General features: G+C 66.2%; 2 protein-coding genes across 3 annotated transcripts; both read left to right on the top strand.

The window, feature by feature from the left end:
* Nucleotides 1-786: 786 nt before the first annotated feature.
* KIAA0100 (KIAA0100 ortholog) lies at nucleotides 787-12,773 on the top strand. Of its 2 annotated transcripts, none has more exons than XM_035312663.1 (38): nucleotides 787-959; nucleotides 1,220-1,266; nucleotides 1,461-1,623; nucleotides 1,707-1,825; nucleotides 2,194-2,254; nucleotides 2,354-2,534; nucleotides 2,651-2,774; nucleotides 3,135-3,259; nucleotides 3,345-3,412; nucleotides 3,508-3,656; nucleotides 3,856-3,974; nucleotides 4,202-4,365; nucleotides 4,496-4,760; nucleotides 4,876-5,081; nucleotides 5,206-6,301; nucleotides 6,545-6,736; nucleotides 6,814-7,016; nucleotides 7,096-7,214; nucleotides 7,288-7,508; nucleotides 7,637-7,827; nucleotides 7,913-8,012; nucleotides 8,087-8,289; nucleotides 8,446-8,740; nucleotides 8,880-9,037; nucleotides 9,155-9,361; nucleotides 9,450-9,549; nucleotides 9,723-9,905; nucleotides 10,213-10,334; nucleotides 10,417-10,572; nucleotides 10,656-10,777; nucleotides 10,863-11,043; nucleotides 11,121-11,207; nucleotides 11,300-11,410; nucleotides 11,495-11,630; nucleotides 11,858-11,982; nucleotides 12,180-12,281; nucleotides 12,373-12,507; nucleotides 12,591-12,773. In XM_035312663.1, exons 4-38 carry the CDS (start codon nucleotides 1,740-1,742, stop codon nucleotides 12,771-12,773), a joined length of 6,276 nt encoding a protein of 2,091 aa, XP_035168554.1. In that variant the 5' UTR covers nucleotides 787-959; nucleotides 1,220-1,266; nucleotides 1,461-1,623; nucleotides 1,707-1,739. The 2 variants fall into 2 exon arrangements, with proteins under 2 accessions (XP_035168554.1, XP_035168553.1); XM_035312662.1 differs by having other exon boundaries at nucleotides 4,484-4,760.
* Nucleotides 12,774-13,640: 867 nt separating this feature from the next.
* On the top strand, nucleotides 13,641-17,044 carry RSKR (ribosomal protein S6 kinase related). The gene is made up of 12 exons (XM_035312661.1): nucleotides 13,641-13,739; nucleotides 13,831-14,022; nucleotides 14,603-14,686; nucleotides 14,764-14,832; nucleotides 14,963-15,032; nucleotides 15,695-15,802; nucleotides 15,925-15,965; nucleotides 16,062-16,089; nucleotides 16,194-16,283; nucleotides 16,353-16,441; nucleotides 16,515-16,625; nucleotides 16,699-17,044. The coding sequence occupies exons 1-12, from the start codon at nucleotides 13,689-13,691 to the stop codon at nucleotides 16,930-16,932; spliced, it is 1,167 nt and encodes a 388-aa protein (XP_035168552.1). The 5' UTR covers nucleotides 13,641-13,688; the 3' UTR covers nucleotides 16,933-17,044.
* The last annotated feature ends 411 nt before the right edge of the window (nucleotides 17,045-17,455 follow it).

Here is a 17,455-nt window from a genome sequence, read left to right as displayed (position 1 = left end):
GGGGGGGGCTGAAGGGGTCCTGAGGGGGGTGAGGGAGTGAGGGGGGGTCCTGAGGGGGGTCCTGAGGGGGGTGAGGGGGGATCCTGGGGGTACGAGGGGAGTCCTGAGGGGGTTAAGGGGAGTCCTGGGGGGTGTGAGGGCGTGAGGAGGGGTTCTGAGGGGTGAGGGGGGGTCCTGGAGGGGTATGAGGGGGATCCTGAGGTGGGTAAGGGGGTCGTGAGGGTGTGAGGGGGGTGCTGAGGGGGTCCTGAGGGGTGTGAGGGGGTGGGGAGGGGTCCTGAGGGGGGCCCTGAGGGGTGAGGGGGGTTCCTGGGGGTACGAGGGGAGTCCTGAGGGGTTTAAGGGGAGTCCTGGAGGATGTGAAGGGGTTCTGAGGGGTATGGGGGGGGTCTGTCCGGTTCTGGGGGGGTCTTGGGCTCCTAGAGGGGCGTAAGAGGAGGTGTAAGGTTTGGGGGGGTGGGAGGAGGGGAGGGGGATATGGGGGGGGCTTGTAGGTCTGGGGGTGGGGGTGTAGGGGGCTATGGGTTGAGGTATGGGGGGGCTACAGGCTGGGGGGGCACGGGATTACAGGGGGGCTGTAGGCTGGGGTGTAGAGGGGGGTGTAGATCGGGGTGGGGGGTGTCAGGGCTTGGAGGGAGACATCAAGGGTAGGGGGCACACACAGGAGTGGGGGCTTTGTGCCTTCTGGGGGGGTCCCACAGAGCTGGGTGCCAGGTCAAGGGGGGTTCGGGGAGCACGGGGCTGGGTGTGGGGATTCAGGGCCTCGGGGGGGTTGATGGAGGTGGTCCCGAACAGCGGAGGTTGACCCTGGCCCTTTGTGTCCCCGCAGGTGGCTGGTGTGCCGCCTGGCCGTCAGCTGGTGCCGCCAGAAGCTGCAGGCCGAGCTGAAGATCGGCTCCTTCGGCTTCTTCTGGGCCCAGAACATCAGCCTCAAGTTCCAGCAGAAGCAGCAGACGGTGGTGGGTGCCCCTGGAGCGGGGGTCACCGGGGGGGCGAGGGCAGGACGGCCGCAGTCCCCTTCGGACTGGCAGCAGGTCCCTGCAACCAGCTGCTGGCACGCGGCCCCGGGGCTTCAGCCCTTCTCCCCTGGCCAAACTCGGGGTTTTTGGGGGGCTCCCTGCATGATGGCGAGCATTGGGAACAGGGTGGGAGGTTGGGGGTGAGCACCATGGGACAGATCTGTCAGTTTCCTCTCTCACCTGCCTGTGTGTCCCTGCAGGAAATTGACAACGTCTGGATCTCCAGCAAACTGAGCCGGGAGCTGCCGTAAGTCCCCCTGCCCCAGCTCCCTAGCTGCTCTCCTGGGGGGGCTGGCTCACCCCTGGCCCTTCTGACTGCCTTTGCACCACCTTCCTGCAGGGCCTCGCAGTCCCCACGGTCTGCAAATCCTTCGGGGTGTCTCACAGAGGCCCTCCTGGCAGCGGGCTGTTGTAAGGGTTCCCCGTGCTGTTGTTCTGCAGGCGCTACTTCGAGCTGTGCTTTGGGGAGGTGCGAATCCGCACGGACCTGCAGAAGGGCCCTGGCTTCCAGCCCTCCTTCCCGGGGGCTCCCAGCGAGGCTGATGGCGGCGAGAGCGGAGCGGACGTGGCCCTTAAACCCTCCCTGCTGCGGCTCCTTAGCCAGGTAGGCTCTGCTGCTATGTGTGGTGTTTGCAGGCTGTGCTGCCGTTGGGCAGCCTTCACCGTAACGCTTTTCCCTCCCACCAGCTCTTCTCCATCCACCTGGATTCCATCAACGTCATGGTTCTGCACGTGGCCACGTCGGAGTCTCTTTGGCACATCCAGGCCAGCAAGACGCGTCTCCTCCTCGCTGGCGATGGGAAGAGGTAACGCTGCTCGCACGCTGCTCCCCTCCTCCAGCACGGCCCCGTTTCCCTGCTGGGATGAGCGGGAGAACTTCTCTGACCCCAACCAGACAGGCTTCTTTCTGTCCTGCCTTGCTCCGTCCCCCTCAGCATCACATCGCAGCCACCTCTGATGTGACCTAGCATCCTTCTCCGAGGCTGTCCCCGTCCCTTTCTCCTTCAGGGGAAGCCAGAGCCATTTGTTTTCCGGACGGGTGGCCGTGTTGTTCGTGGGGTTAGGGTTTGCTCTGCTTTTGGGAGGACTTGGGGTCTCCGTGTCCCACCAAAAAGGGAGGGAAGGGCTTGGTGTGGAGGCAGCAGGGCCCGCAGCCTCGCTCTGCTTTCCCCAGCCTGAACTGCGAGGTGAGCCTGACGAAGGTGAACAGCAAGGTGCTGCGGAGCAGCCAGCTGGTGAGTGCCGGGAAGGGGAGAAATTCGGTGCTCTGGGCCTGGGCACGGTGCTCTGGGACACCCCAGGACACGTTCCTCACCTTTTCCTTCCCCCCGCAGGATGACACGTGCCTGGCGGAGCTGGCCCTGGCTCTCTCTCTCTCGCTGGAGATCAGCAGCAAGCGGCGGCTGGTGGGCGTCAGGCTGAGCGTCCGGGCCCTGCAGGCGGAGCTGCACGAGGGGCTCTTCTGCAGCCCGCTGCTGCACCGCGTCACGGCCGGGGCCGAACAGCCCAGCCCAGGTCAGGCACGGGGACAGGGCAAGGGCTGGATTTGGGATTTGGCTTTGCTGTCGCTGCCTCCTGCTGCAGGGAGCGGGGCGAGAGCCTTCCCTTGACTCTTGTGTGTCCCGCCGCAGGCCCCGAGGAGCCCCTGAAGTCCTTGTCTCTGCTGAGCAGGGACACGCTGCAGCTCGTCCCCAGGAGGGTGGAGGTGAAGCTGGAGAACACGAGCGTGGTGCTGTCAATGAACAGCCAGAAGAGGTGAGGAGGCAGGTGGAAGAGGTGCTTGTGGTAGCCTTGGGACAGCTGTGCTGTTCCCTGCTCGTCCCCTGCTCTGCCAGAAGGCAGAGAGCAAATCCCAGAGCCCACCCCGATGGGAAACACTGAGTGTGGCCTGGGGCTGTGCTCCTGGGGGAGAAGGAAGGCAGGCGAGCTGGTGTTCCAGCAGGACAGCTGCTGGGATCCTCAGCTGCTGGGGTGGTGGTGGTGGGCTGGGCTGCAGATAGATACTGGCCCGTGCTTTGTCTGTGCTGGTGTGCCAGCCAGCTGGGGTGTGAGGTGAGGAGATGGAGGTCGTGGGGGTGCAGCTCCTGTCTGGCAGCGACACCCTGCTTTCCCCAGGCACCTCACCTGGAGCCTGAAGCTGCTGCAGTTTCTCTACCGCCGTGAAGAGGAGCAGATACCGCTGCGCAATTTCACCCCCGCCTCAGACCTGGACCAAATGAGTGTAGACCTCCAGCTGGAGGGCAAGTAGCCAGGAGGGCACCCCCGGGACAGGGCTGCCGTCGTTTTCCTCCTCCAGCCCTCACTTCTGCTCCTCTCCCTCCCCAGACGGCCTTCTCCTGTCCCAGAGCCGCCAGCGCATCGTGTGCCTCAACTCCCTGAAGACCAGCGTGCAGGTGAGCGGGTGCTGGGTGCGCTCCTGTCCCCCGGGAGGGGTCTGGTTCAGCTCCTGGCACGAGCTTGCTGCCACCCCGCACTCTCCCTGCTCCAGGTCACAGCCATTGACCTCTCGGCTGCTGTGCTGCTCAACACCTGCATCATCCACTACCGCCACCAAGAGTTTTCGCACTGGCTGGGCCTGTTGGCGCAGGAACGCAGGTGCCGGGCGGTGCCTGTCCCCAGCCAGGGGCACAAGGGAAGGTAAAATCAGCCTCAGCTGCTGCTTTTGTAGCTCCTTTCCTCTTGCCTGCCCCTCTGACAGGGTGCCCGGGCATGCAGCACCTTCTGTGCACGGCCCCTGGTGTTGTGGTAGTTGGGAAACCCTACAGAAGCGTCCCTTGGTGCTGCTCTGTGGGATGCAGCACCCCTCTAAGAGCCTGCCCGTGCTTGTCCCCCGCAGGAGCTACCCCCAAATCATCGCGCCTATCATCCTGTGTGCCTCGCTGTCCAACGTCAACGTGTCAGTGCAGCTGGGGGACACGCCGCCCTTCGCCTTGGGCTTCAACTCCATCTCTGCAGGTAGGGGTTTGGGCCCTGGGCTCTTCTTGTGGGGTTGGTGGCTCTGTGAGAGAAACATCGGGATGATCAGCAGCTTGGGTCTGTGGAATGGGAACAGGGAACATCCTGCTGCGTCTGTGTCCAGCTGTGGGCTGCGGGCCCCTGCCCGGTTGTGTCCGAGTTGCCCCTTTTTGGGGGCAGCTGAGTGGGCAGCAGCGAGCCCTGCCTGCATTCCCCTCTGCCTGCAGACTACCAGCACCTGCGCCCCCAGAGCGTGCACCAGCGGGCGGTGCTGGCCGTGGACCACCTCTGCTGGCGAGTGGGCAATGACTCGCACATCCAGCGCGCCCCCCACCCGCCCAACATGCACGTGTGGGGAGAAGCCCTCATCCTCGACTCTTTCAACCTACAGGTGAGTGGGGGGCTGAGGGGTTGCTCTCGGGGGCGCTGCCCATCCCTAACTCCCCGCGGGCAGCACGGGGGTGTGTGGTGGCACGAGGACATCCTGCAGCCTGACAGTAATCAGCCAATTTGTCCTGCAGGGCAGCTACAACCAGCCTCTGGGCATGTCCAGCGCCCAGTCGGACACGCTTTTCCTGGACTGCACCATCCGGGGGCTGCAGGTGGAGTCGTCGGACACCTGCACCGAGTGCCTGGCCAGGGTCCTGCCCCTGTTCTGCCCGCAGCCCGGCGGAGCTGAGTTCGCTGAGCAGCCTCCCCCTGCCCCGAGCGAGCCCTGGGGACTGCTCTGGAAGGTGGATCTGAAGGTGGAGGATGTAAATCTTTTCACGCTCTCAGCTGTTGTGGGTAAGTGCGGTTGTGGTATCCAGGCTGTCCTGGAACAACCCCACAGCCAGGGGAGCCTGGTGTGCTGTGGGGTGCCTTGTCTGTGCCTCCAGCACTGATTTACTTGTCCCTCTAGGCGCCCTGGAGCTGCGGCTGGACACGCTGACTGTCCTGGGGAGTGCCGAGAGCTGCACGGTCAGCGTCCAGGGCATGGTGCTGGCCTTGGTGAAGAGCATCACGGAGAAGATGCAGCCGTGCTGCAAAGCTCCTGCCATCCCCAACCCCGTGGCCAACCTCTCCATGCTCTCCGTTACCTACCACAGCAGCATCCGCTCTCTGGAGGTCGGTGTGGGCCTCGGGGCGCTGCTTTAGCTGGTGCTGGGATGGACGGGGCGGTGGGAGGGCACCAAAAGGTGACGGAGAGGAGGATGTGGTGGTGACCTGGTGCTTTTTCTCTCTGCTCTAGGTGCAGTGCGGCGAGGGGCTGGCGGTGCTGTGGAGCCCGCCCGACCACATGCACTTGTACCATCACACCCTGGCCACCCTGCAGTGCCACGAAGCCTTGCAGAGCGCCCTTGGCCGCGGGACGCCTCCCTCCCTGTCCCCGGAGAGCCCGGCGCCCTGTGCCACCACCCCTACTGAGACAGGAGGGCCCCCCCAGCCAGACGGGGCTCCCCCCAAAAGACTGCTGTCCCTGTCGCTGGAGCTGAGCTCTGCCAAGGTCACCGCCTTTGTCTCTGAGGCCAACTACATCAGCCTGGCTGCTGAACGGACCTCGGTGAGCTGGCACGGCGGCGCCCTGCACAGCTACTGCCCCGAGCTGGCCGCCGGCTTCGATGGCCACAGCATCTTCAGCTTCAAGGAGGTGGAGGTGAAGCTGCTGCCGGAGCTGGAGGAGGTCATCCTGCACCGTTGCGCCTTCCCCACCCTGCGCACCCTCCGCAACCGCGGCTGGGCCTTCTCCTTCGCCAGCGTCAGCATCGAGTTCCCCTACCAGTACGACTTCTCCCGCACGCTGGACGCCGCCGTGGGTGTGCAGAAGTGGCTGAAGGGCTTGCACCGGCGCGGGCGTCCCGCCAGCGCATCCCTGCCTCCCGACCTCCTGCTCAAAGTGACGCACTTCTCCTGGGTCTTCCTGGACGATGTCTTCGAGGTGAAGCTACGAGACAACTACGAGCTGATGAAGGACGAGAGCAAGGAGAGCGCCAAGCGGTTGCAGCTGCTGGACGCCAAGGTGGCCGCGCTGCGCAAGCAGCACGGGGAGCTGCTGCCTGCCCGCAAGATCGAGGAGCTCTACGCCTCGCTGGAGAAGAAGAACATCGAGATCTACATCCAGCGCTCCCGGCGCCTCTATGCCAACACGCCCATGCGGAGGGCTCTCCTCACCTGGACCCTGGCCCACCTGGAGCTGGTGGCCATGGCTGACGAGTCCTTCCACGGCACGGAGCGTGTCGTGGAGCAGATGAGGGACATGGACAGCGTCAGCCCCTTCCCCCCCGAGGGGCTGGAGATGGTCACCCAGTGGTGCCGCATGATGAAGGGCAGCGTGGGCAGCTTCTTTGGTGAGTGGTCTCGGTGTCCTCAGAGGGCAATGCGGTGGCTGCGTGGTGTGGGTTTTCAAGGCAGGGACCTACCGGCACTGCGTGACGCGTGGCCCAGCGGGGGAAATGATTTTCAGAGGTGCAAGGGAATGGGAATGGAGCAGAGATGTAACAGGGTGGTGGCTCCTGAGACAGCCCAGAGTGTTGGGATCAGAGCAGTGCCCGTCTGCTGCCACCTCCATCGTCCCTCGCTCTGCCCCGCAGTGCGGATCCGCGACTACCCTCGCTACCTCTTCGAGATCCGGAACTGGCAGCTCTCGGGCCGGCTGATCGGGGCGGAGCAGTGCGGCCAGGCCTGCTCCCGGCGCCGCCAGGTCCTGAAGCTGGGGCTGCCCTGGGGAGACGCGACGGTGGAGAGGAACATGCCTCCCCTCAAGTTCTACCACGACTTCCACTGTAAGAGCTGGAGGGGCGAGGGGGCTCTCTGCCGGGGCGGGGACAGGGCAGAGGACTGAGCCACTCCGTGTCCTCAGCTGAGATCTCCCAGTACACCATCGTGTGGGGGCCTTGCTGGGACCCGGCCTGGACCCTGATCGGTCAGTGCGTGGATCTGCTCACCAAGCCCTCGGAGGACCCCAGCGCCCCGTTGCCCTGGTGGGACAAGAGCCGCCTTCTCTTCCACGGGGACTGGCACATGGACATCGAGCAGGCCAACCTGCACCAGCTGGCCACCGAGGTGGGAGACGGCGGGGTAGGGAGCGGAGCATGGCATGGGGCCAGCTCACACCTGCCTCTGCTCGTGCTTGTGCTTGCAGGACCCCTACAACACCACGGAGAACATGCACTGGGAGTGGAGCCACCTCTCCTTCCACTGGAAGCCCGGGCAGTTCGTCTTCAAGGGCAACCTAGACATCAACGTCCGGACAGCCTCCAAGTGAGCGTGGGGCTGGGAGCGTGGGGCTGCTGATGGTGCTGGGGGATTACCAGGGGCTTCTTTCCCCACCCAGGTATGACGACTGCTGCTTCCTGCACCTCCCCGACCTGTGCATGACGCTGGAACTGCAGTGGCTGTGCCACGGGAACCCCCATGACCACCACGGCGTGGTGCTGCGCTCCCCCGAGTTCCTGCCCGAGGTGCCGGTGGGACAGCAGTACGACTCCTACCGTGCCTTCCGCTCCGAGAACCTCAACCTCTCCATCCGGATGGACCTGACGCGGCCCAATGAGGGTGGGTGATGGCGCCCCGAGGAGCCCTCTGGGGCAAGGGGGCTGGTTTTAGTGATCCTTCTCAGCCCTGGGTTGGGCGCTGCCCTGTCCCTGCCCCGCGGTGCTGGCTGATGATGGGTGTATTCTCAGAGCACTCCCAGCCCCGGATCCTGCTCTACAGCAGCACCCTCCGCTGGATGCAGAACTTCTGGGCCACGTGGACCAGCGTGACGCGCCCTATATGCCGTGGGAAGCTCTTCAACAACCTGAAACCCAGTAAGAAGAAGCTGGGGCAGCATTACAAGCAGCTGTCCTACACTGCGCTCTTCCCCCGGCTGCAGGCAAGTCCTGGGGGTGGCTTCCCAGAGTTATTTCCCCCCTCTCCCTGCGCTGATCTCTCAAGCCCTGCTGTCTGCTCCTTCGTAGGTGCATTACTGGGCCTCCTTTGCCCAGCAGCGGGGGATCCAGGTGGAGTGCTGCCAGGGGCACATCTTCACCCGCGGCACGCAGCGGCTCATCCCACAAGGTGAGCTGGGGCCCTGCTGGCACCGCTTCCAGGCCGCGGGAGGGTCCCGGCTGACGCCTCTCCCCGTCCCCCAGCTGGCACGGTGATGCGACGCCTCATCTCGGAGTGGAGCATCACGCAGATGGTGAGCGACCTGAGCCAGGTCACCGTGCACCTCATGGCCTCCACCTGCGACGAGAACGCTGACCACCGGCTCGACACCCTGGTGAAGAAAACCCACCTGCTGAGCCTGTCCTCCCTCACCTACCAGCGGCACAGCAACCGCACGGCGGAGGAGGTACCGCAGCAAGCACAGGGCACAGCAGGGGTAACCCAGCCTGTGCTGCCCTGGTGGCATCCCCCGCGACAAGGGGACCTTGATCTGTGGATACAACGGGGAAGAACGGGCTGGAGGTGGCTTTGTTGTGCTCAGGCTCTGCCCTTCTGTGTCCAGGAGCTGCCCCTGCGGGATGGGGACGATGGTTTCCACACGCACCAGCTGCACCTGGTGGACCTGCGGGCGTCCTGGACCACCACAAACCGGGACATCGCCTTCGGCCTCTATGACGGCTACAAAAAAGCAGCTGTGCTCAAGCGCAACCTGTCCACCGAGGCCCTGAAGGGGCTGAAGATTGACACGCAGCTGCAGGCCAAGAAGCTGAAGCGGGGCCCGCTCTCTGCTCAGTCCATCCCTGCCAGAGTCACTGCTCCCATCACCAGTGGCCGACCTGAGAGAGCCTCCTCGGGGGGTGAGCGTGGTGGGGAGTGGAAACCTGCACCCAGCAGTGGCCTGGCTGTGCATGCTAGCCCAAAACTGTGCCTGCCTTCACCCCGTCACCTCCTAGCCGGCCCCCTTCAGCTTTTCACTGACCTTTTCTCCTTCCCCAGGAGCCTACATGCTGCAGAAGCTCATTGAGGAGACAGACAAGTTCGTGGTCTTCACAGAGGAGGAATCTGGGGCTAGTGAGCAGCTGTGCGGCATCGCCGCTTGCCAGACCGATGATATCTACAACCGCAACTGCCTCATTGAGCTGGTCAACTGCCAGGTCCGTGCCCCTGGCCAGCCTGCTGGCCCCCACGCTCTCTGCTCCCCGTGGCCTCGTGGTGAGAGAGGTTGTGCCTGCCCCTGACCCCCCAGGATCTCTTCCCCCCCCCCACCCCAGATGGTGCTGCGTGGTGCAGAGACAGAGGGCTGTGTGATTGTGTCCGCGGCGAAGGCCCAGCTGCTGCAGTGCCAGCACCACCCTGCGTGGTACGGGGACACGCTGAAGCAGAAGACGTCGTGGACGTGCTTGCTGGACGGCATGCAATACTTCGCCACCACGGAAAGCAGCCCCACCGAGAGGGAGCACGGGCAGCTCTGGCTGGAGGTGAGCCGCTGGGGTGGCACACGATGGGTGAGCTGCACGGAGGGCAGGGAGAGCGAGGGTAACCACGGGTGCCTCCTCGCATCCCTAGGTGAAAAATATCGAGGAACATCGGCAGCGGAGCCTGGACTCGGTGCAGGAGCTGATGGAGAGCGGGCAGGCCGTGGGGGGCATGGTCAGCACCACGACAGGTACTGCTCGAGGAGCTGGCCACCACGCTGCTCCTCGGTGCCCCCGAGGCTGGTGGAGCTGGGAGCACTCAGCACATCCGTGTACAGCTCTGGGAGCTGGCTGCTGCTCTGAGCACTGTGTCACGAGGTCCCCTGAGTGGTGCTCAGACCGTGGTCCCCCTGCCTGTCCCCAGACTGGAACCAGCCCTCGGAAGCCCAGCAGACCCAGCAGGTGCAGAGGATCATCTCTCGCTGCAGCTGCCGCATGTACTATATCAGCTACAGCCACGACATCGACCCCGAGCTGGCCACGCAGATAAAGCCCCCCGAGACTCCCGCTAACCAGGAGAAGGAGGATCTGCTGAAGAAGCAGGAGGGTGGGTACATCCCCGGCAGCGCGTCTCAGCAGAGCTCGGGGCTGACCCGCAGGTGCCTGCCAGGTCCAGGGGTGGTCCGTCTTGTCTTGTCCATGCTGAGATCAGAGGGGAGCGTGCAGGTGGGGTCCTCAGCCTTGTGGGACCAGGGACAACGCCCGAGGCTGGATGCTCTGAGCCTGCTAGAGCCAGTGTAACCACCTCTGCTTGTTCTCTGTCCCTCCACCACTGGCTGGCCCCCAGGTGCATCCCAAGAGGTACCATCTCTGGCCATACTGGGGCCCCACGTGTCCTTTTTTTGTCCCTGCAGGAGCTGTGGACACATTCACACTTATCCACCACGACCTGGAGATCTCCACAAACCCTGCCCAGTACGCCATGATCCTTGACATAGTTAACAACCTGCTGCTGCACGTGGAGCCCAAACGCAAGGTACCACGAGGCTGCAAGTCATTGTGCCGCTTCCTTGCGCCCGGGGCACTCCTGATCTTCCCTTATTTATCCGTGTGTCCAGGAGCACAGTGAGAAGAAGCAGCGGGTGCGTTTCCAGCTGGAAATCTCCAGCAACCCAGAGGAGCAGCGCAGCAGTATCCTACACCTGCAGGAGGCCGTGAGGCAGCACGTTGCCCAGATCCGGCAGCTGGAGAAGCAGATGTACTCCAACGTGAAGGTGAGCCCGCGTCCCAGGCGGGACCTGGCTCCCCTGGGTCCCTGCTTCAGGGTAGAGGGTGCTGAGGGTTGTCTGCCCTTCAGTCCCTGCAGGATGACAGCAAAAACGAGACCCTGCTCGACCTCAACCACAGGCTGCAGCAGCAGCTGAACCAGGAGAAGGCTAACCTGCAGCTGGAGAGCGAGGAGCTGAACATACTGATCAGGTACGGGCCCACTCTGCCTTCTGTAGCATTGTTCCCCCCTTCCTCCAGGGCTCCCGTGTCCCAGCTCTCCCCTGTTTTGCTGCAGGTGCTTCAAGGACTTCCAGCTGCAGCGAGCCAACAAGATGGAGCTGCGGAAGCAGCCGGAGGACGTGAGCGTAGCGCGGCGGACTGAGTTCTACTTCGCCCAGGCGCGCTGGCGCCTGACGGAGGAGGATGGGCAGCTGGGCATAGCCGAGCTGGAGCTGCAGCGCTTCCTCTACAGCAAGGTACCGAGCTGTCCCGTGGCCCCCACAGCCCCCCCCCCGGGCCCAAATGTCTGGGGCTGATGGGTCTGTGTGCACAGGTCAACAAGTCCGACGATACAGCCGAGCATCTGCTGGAGCTGGGCTGGGTCACGATGAACAATCTCCTGCCCAACGCTGTGTACAAGGCAAGGGGAGCAGCTCCGCGCCCTGGGGACCCTCGGGTGACCCGGCCAGGGTGGCTGTCCCTCACTCCAGCCACCCGCTGGCTTCCCTGCAGGTGGTGCTGCGTCCCCAGAGCTCCTGCCAGTCCGGCCGGCAGCTGGCACTGAGGATCTTCAGCAAGGTCCGGCCGCCCGTGGGGGGCATCTCCATCAAGGAGCACTTCGAGGTGCCAGGGCTCGGCTGGGAGGTGGCAGGGCACAAAAAGTGTTTGCCCAGCCCCGACACGTCTCTCTCTCTCTCTCCCCACAAGGTGAATGTGGTCCCGCTCACCATCCAGCTCACCCACCAGTTCTTCCACAGGATGATGGGGTTCTTCTTCCCCGGCCGCAACGTGGAGGAGGAGGAGGTGGGGGATGAGGAAGACAAGTCCAAGCTGGTGACAACGGGTGAGTGGGGCGGGAGGCTCGTGGCTGTGCGTGGTCACCCTCCTCCCCGGCACCCCAGTGACAACTGAGCAGCTCTGGCTGCGTGTCCAGGACGTGGTTGTGGGCAGCTGCTGGTGGGCCTTGTGTTGAGGAACAGAGGCCAGTGGTTTCCCCCGTGGGCAGGGAATTGCTGGGGGGGGGGATCGGGGTCGTGGCTGCTCCCCAGGACACCCCCCACTTTGTTGCAGGGATACCCGTGGTGAAGCCGCGGCAGCTGATCGTGGCCGATGACGCGCTGGGGCCGGGGAAGGGAGTCGCTCAGGGACTGAATCGGACGTCAGGGGTCAGAAGATCGTTCCGAAAAGCACCCGAGGTACCTGCTGCTGGCACTCCGGGAGAACCCAGTCTTCCCTCAGCTCCCAGGCCGGGCAGCCCTGTCCTCGCCCTGCTTTCCTGTCCCTGTTTTTCCCTGGTGAAGCAATGCCCTGGCCTCGTGCCCGCCTGTCCCTTCCCTGCTGCTTCCTGGCTCCGTCCCCTCTCCTCACCTTCTGCTCCCCGCTCTGTCCCCAGCACCCCGTGGACGACATCGACAAGATGAAGGAGCGCGCGGCCATGAACAACTCCTTCATCTACATCAAGATCCCGCAGGTGCCGCTCTGCGTCAGCTACAAGGTGAGGGGACGGGGACGGGCTGTGCTGGGGGTGTCCCGGGGCCTTGTCCCACGCTGTCTGACCCCCCCCCCCCGCTCCGTCCCCTGCCCAGGGCGAGAAGAACAGCGTTGACTGGGGCGACCTGAACCTGGTGCTGCCGTGCCTGGAGTACCACAACAACACCTGGACGTGGCTGGACTTTGCCATGGCGGTGAAGAGGGACAGCCGCAAAGCCTTGGTGGCGCAGGTAGGTGGGGACAGCGCTGTCTCGGCCTCCCCCCTTCCCGATAACCTGCTCAGGATCATCCTGATCCCGCTGTCCCGGGGCAGGTGATCAAAGAGAAGCTGCGCCTGAAGCCGGCAGCGGGCGCGGAGGCCCGGGGGAAGCTGGAGAACAAATCGGACGGGCCCATCCAGCAGCAGGAGGAGGATGAGAAGGCGCGCCTGCTCATCGGGCTGAGCGTGGGCGAGAAGAACCCCAGCAAGAAGTCCATCTTCGGCAGGCGCAAATAAAGGGCAGCACCCGGCAGGCCGGGAAGGGACTGGGGCCCCTCCGTGCTCCCCACAGTGGAGAGGCAGCCCTGTGGTGCAGAGGGGGGGCCGTGCTGCTCAGCACAGTGCTGCCTGAGCTGGGGGGGGGGCTGCACCCAGGCCCTGGGAAGCCCCCCCGCTGTGGGGCAGGGGTGCAGCAGCGGGGGGCTGTGGGGTGCAGCGTGCTCCGGGGCCGCTTTGTGGGGTGCACAAAGCCCCCTCCCTGTGCCAAGGGTTCCCGCGAGCCTCCCCTCTCCCTGCTGTGCGGGTGCTGGGCCCGGCCCCTGGGCCCGGTGAAGCAGCAGGATGGCTCGAGGCTGGGAGAAAGGGGAACAGGAGAGAGTTTAAATAAGAGTTTTTAATTTGGAACAGCCTCGCTCCCCCGGGTTGTCACTCGCCTCCCCCCTCGCGGCGCAGTGCCGGCGTCACCGCTGTCCCCGTTCTCAGCACTACAGCACCCTGACTGTGTGGCTTCACCCCATGGCCCTCCTGGGGGGGTTCCCCTACTTGGGGGTCCTTGGTAGCGCCCCCCCTCTCAGCTCTTATACTCAGCCATCTCCTCCAGGAGCCCCTTGGGCTATGGTTACGCTGCTGCCCCCTGCAGCTGGGGGCAGTCCTGGGGCAGGGGGGCTGCTGTGAAATGGGGGGGTTGGAGGGGAGGGTGCTAGAGGAAGCGGGGGGGGATACGGGGGAGAAGGGGGGGAGTCCCCGATCCATGCCCGGTGCAGGCACGGGGCTGATACCGCGGGGGGCGCCCCGGGAGCCCCGCTGTCCGTTCCCGGTGCTGGGGGTGGTCGTGAGCGGCCGGGGCGGAGAAGGAGGGGTCCGGGGGGCGGTCGGGGCGGGGCCGGGCGGGGTTATGTAAGGCGGCGATTACCGGGCCCGGGGCGCGGCGCGATGGGAGCAGCCAGCAGCGGGCCCGGGCCGGCCCCGGTGCGACCCCCCAAGGTGCGTGCGGTGGCTCCGGGGGTGCCCCTAATTTCCCCCTCCCCATCCCCGGGGTGTTCCCCCCCGCTGACGGCTGCCCCCGGATCCGCAGGGCCGGGGCGTGGGGCCGTGGGTACGGGCGCTGCTGCGCCGCGCCGGGTCGGGACCGGGACCGGGACCGGGACCGGGGCTCGCCCTGGCCGCCGAGGAGCCGCCGCTGCCCGCTTGGCCGCTGCCGCAGCTCGTCTCGCTCTTCCTGCCGGAGTTCCCCGTCCGCCCCTCCGGCCGCCAGCAGCAGCTCAAGGTGCCTGCCCGGGGCCCCCTCCCGACCTACCGGGGGCCCGGTGCGTCCGACCGGGGAGCCCGCAACTCCCGCTGGGGGTCCCGTGCATTAAATGACGTCCTCTGCCGGGTCCCCTCGCATTCCGGGACGGCTCCCTCTGTTTCCCAGCGGGGTCCCCGAGTGTCCCGTGCGCCCTACCGGGGTCCCCGTGCGCCCTACCGGGTCCCCGTGTGTCCTGTGCCGCCATCCCGTGCCTCTTCGCGGGGTCGCCGCCCGTCTTTATCGGCTTTCCTTGCGCTCCGTACCGGGTCCCCGTGCACCCTACCAGAGCTCCCGACCGTCCTACCGGGTCCCCTTCTCCCCCCACCCGTGTCCCGTGTGCCCCACGCCCCCCACTCCCCGGGTCCCCGTGTGTCCCACGGGGGTACCCACACGCCCTCCCTGGTCCCTGTGTGCCCCCCCGCCTGCTTTGTGCCCCCCAACGCCCCCCACCTCACCCCACGCAGGACCCCGCTCCCCGTGGAAGCACCCCACGGCCTGCCCTGCGCTGGGCACCCCGCAGCCCGTCTCCGTGGGGTTGCTCAGCTCCCACTCCCCCCAGATCCTGGGCTTGGTGGCCAAAGGCTCCTTCGGGACCATCCTGAAAGTGCTGGACTGCGGGCGGGAGAAGGTCTGCGCCGTCAAGGTGGGTGCTGCCCTGGGGTCTGGGGGTGCCCATCCTGCCCCGGCCCCCCCTCCCCGACACCCCCATCGCCCCCCCAGGTCATGCCCAAAGTGGAGGTGCTGCGCCGCGACACCCTGAAGCAGTGCAAGGAAGAAGTCAGCATCCAGGTGAGGGGGATCGGGGTGTGCAGGGGGGGGCATCCCACGGGCTGCAGAAGGAGGGTGGCACGAGTGGGGGGCCCCCCCATGAACCCAGCTACCCCAGGGGCCGCTCACCCTCTCTGCTTTGTGTCCCCAGAGACAGGTCAGGCACCCATTTGTCCACGGCCTGGGGGACAGCTGGCAGGGCCAGCGCCACCTCTTCATCAGTGAGTGACCATCTGCCTGCGGGCTCGCCCTGTCCCCCCCCCGCTACCCATGCACGTGTCCCCGCTGCCCGCACACGTGTCCCCGCACACGCGCGTGCTCCCCCCGCTCTGCACGCTGCCCGCGGGGACCAAGGCGCTTGGCTGCCAGCTCCCAGCCCGCAGCCACCGCGGGGACAGGGACGAGCTCAGCGGGGACAAACGAGATGCTCTGCCCCCCGGGTCTGTCCTGCCACTTCTCCTGTGTCACCGCTCCGGTGGCTGTGCCACCGTGGTGCCCATGTGGGTGAATTCCTGGTGGCTCTGTGAGCCCCAGGGGCTGTGCCACTTTGGTACGCTTTTAGCTACGGTGCTTGTGGCACCTTTGTGTCCCCATAGCCATAGTGCTGTAGGGTCCACCGGGACCCTCACTTTGCTCAGGGACGTGCCACCTTTGTGGCCACAGAGCCCGTGTGGCCCTGGTGCCTGTGTCACCTTGGTGCCCCCGTGGCTCTGGAGCCCACGTCACCATAGTACACGGTCCTGGTGCCCAGAGGTCCTGGTGCTTGTGCCACTCGCTGCCCAAACGGACCCAGCACTCGCGTCACCCCAAGGCATGGCCCTCGTGGCCGTGGTGCCCGTGTCACCTCGGTGCCCGTAACAAGGCCGGTGACGTGTCCCGGCAGTGTGCACCTACTGCAGCACCGGGGACCTGCACGCGCTGTGGCGCGCCGCCGGGCGCTTCGCCGAGGCCACCGTCCGCCTGTTCGCCGCCGAGCTGGTGCTGGTGCTGGGTGAGTGGGGGCTCAGCCCTCCTGGGGGGGGGGGGAAGCTGCCTGCTGGGTGCCATGGGGGTGGCAGAGGGTACGGCGTGGGGAGGGGACCCTCTGCTCTGATGGCTCTGTCTTGTCCCCAGTGTATCTCCATGACCTGGGCATCGTGCACAGAGATGTGAAGGTGGGTGACAGCGGGGCTGGGGGGAATAGAGGATGGTGGGGGGGTCTCTGCACCCCCTGGCACAGGTGGGTCACCCCAGAGCCTGGTTTGTTTCAGATGGAGAACATCCTCCTGGATGAGAGAGGTAAGGGTCTGGTGGCACTAGGGTGGGGACACCCCATCCACAGGGACACCCCAATGTTGAGGACACCCCATTGTTGGGGCCCCATGCTCCATCTTGCCCCCCAGGGCACCTCAAACTCGCCGACTTCGGCCTCTCCCGGCACCTGCGGTGGGGCGAGCGGGCCCACACCATCTGCGGCACCCTGCAGTACATGGGTAAGGGGGTGGCAGGGGGTGGTGGTGGGGACACATCCACTCCAGCCGCTCACCCCCTCATCCCCCCAGCCCCAGAGGTGCTGAGCGGGGGCCCCTACAGCCACGCGGCTGACTGGTGGTCCCTGGGAGTCCTGCTCTTCGCCCTGGCCAGCGGGGAGGTGAGCTCTGTGGGGCGCACAGGGGGGCTATGGGCACCCTATGGAACCCCTAAACCTGCTCCTTGCCCCCCAGTTCCCAGTGGCACCAGCGGGGGACCACATGGCCATGCTGGAGCGCGTCAACCGGAGCAGCTACACGAGCCCCCCTGCGCTCAGCCCCGCGCTGGCCCGGCTGCTGGCCGAGGTAGCCCTCACCCCCCCGGGTTGGGGGTCCCCAGTGGGGTCCCCGCCGCTCACCATCCTGTCTCCGTCCCCAGCTGCTGTGCCATAACCCCCTGCGCCGCCTGCGCTACCTCCACCACTTCCAGGACCACCCTTTCTTCCGGGGGGTGACCTTCGACGCCGACCTCCTGCAGAAGGACCCAGTGGCTGTGGCCGTGGCCCCGCGCCCCCCCGCACCCCCCGCTCCCACCCCAGACCCCTCCACCTTCGACGACTTCGACTGCGACCTCACCACCACGGCCCCCCCGGACTGCCCCTGGCCCGGCTGAGCTGCTGCCACCACCGGACCCCTCGCATCGCTCAGGGACCCCCCCAGACCCCCCCGGCAGCGGCTGGGCCCCCGGTGGCTGCCCCCAGCGCTGTGCATCTCCCCACGGGAGCAATAAACCCGGCACCCTCGGGAACCGCTGAGGATGCTCCCCGGGGATGGGGTCGGGGGGATGGGGACCGGGAAGGGACGGGGGGGGCGGTACGGAGCCAGTTCCACCCCCCCCCCGGCCCCACGCGTGGCGGCTCCGCGCTGGGCGCTGCGCAGCGGCAGGCTGTTTCCCGCCAGATGGGCGGGGCATCGCGCGTAGCCACGCCCACTGCACCCACAACCACGCCCAATTACCGGTTTGGCTCCGCCCACCCCCGCCCCGGTGACGTGTGAGGCGCGGGACCAATCAGAGCCGCGCGGGGTTTTCAAACGGGCGGCGGCGGCGGCGCGGAGCGGACGGGAGTGGAGCGGGGCCATGCGGGCAGCGCGCGTCCCCGCAGTGAGTGCGGGGCACCGGGAGGGCGGGGGGGGGG

The sequence above is a fragment of the Oxyura jamaicensis genome (genome assembly GCF_011077185.1).
Source record: "Oxyura jamaicensis isolate SHBP4307 breed ruddy duck chromosome 19 unlocalized genomic scaffold, BPBGC_Ojam_1.0 oxy19_random_OJ72829, whole genome shotgun sequence".
In the NCBI taxonomy this organism is placed as follows: Eukaryota; Metazoa; Chordata; class Aves; order Anseriformes; family Anatidae; genus Oxyura; species Oxyura jamaicensis.
This window is presented reverse-complemented; position numbering and strand designations above follow the sequence as displayed.

Coding starts and splice junctions, on each gene's coding strand:
- KIAA0100 (XM_035312662.1), top strand. CDS start 1,740: ATGGTTCTGCACGTGGCCACGTCGGAGTCTCTTTGGCACATCCAGGCC. Junction 3,413..3,507: donor CCCTGAAGACCAGCGTGCAG/GTGAGCGGGTGC, acceptor TCCCTGCTCCAG/GTCACAGCCATTGACCTCTC. Junction 11,983..12,179: donor CGTTCCGAAAAGCACCCGAG/GTACCTGCTGCT, acceptor CTCTGTCCCCAG/CACCCCGTGGACGACATCGA.
- RSKR (XM_035312661.1), top strand. CDS start 13,689: ATGGGAGCAGCCAGCAGCGGGCCCGGGCCGGCCCCGGTGCGACCCCCC. Junction 15,803..15,924: donor CGAGCTGGTGCTGGTGCTGG/GTGAGTGGGGGC, acceptor TCTTGTCCCCAG/TGTATCTCCATGACCTGGGC. Junction 16,284..16,352: donor CGGCACCCTGCAGTACATGG/GTAAGGGGGTGG, acceptor TCATCCCCCCAG/CCCCAGAGGTGCTGAGCGGG.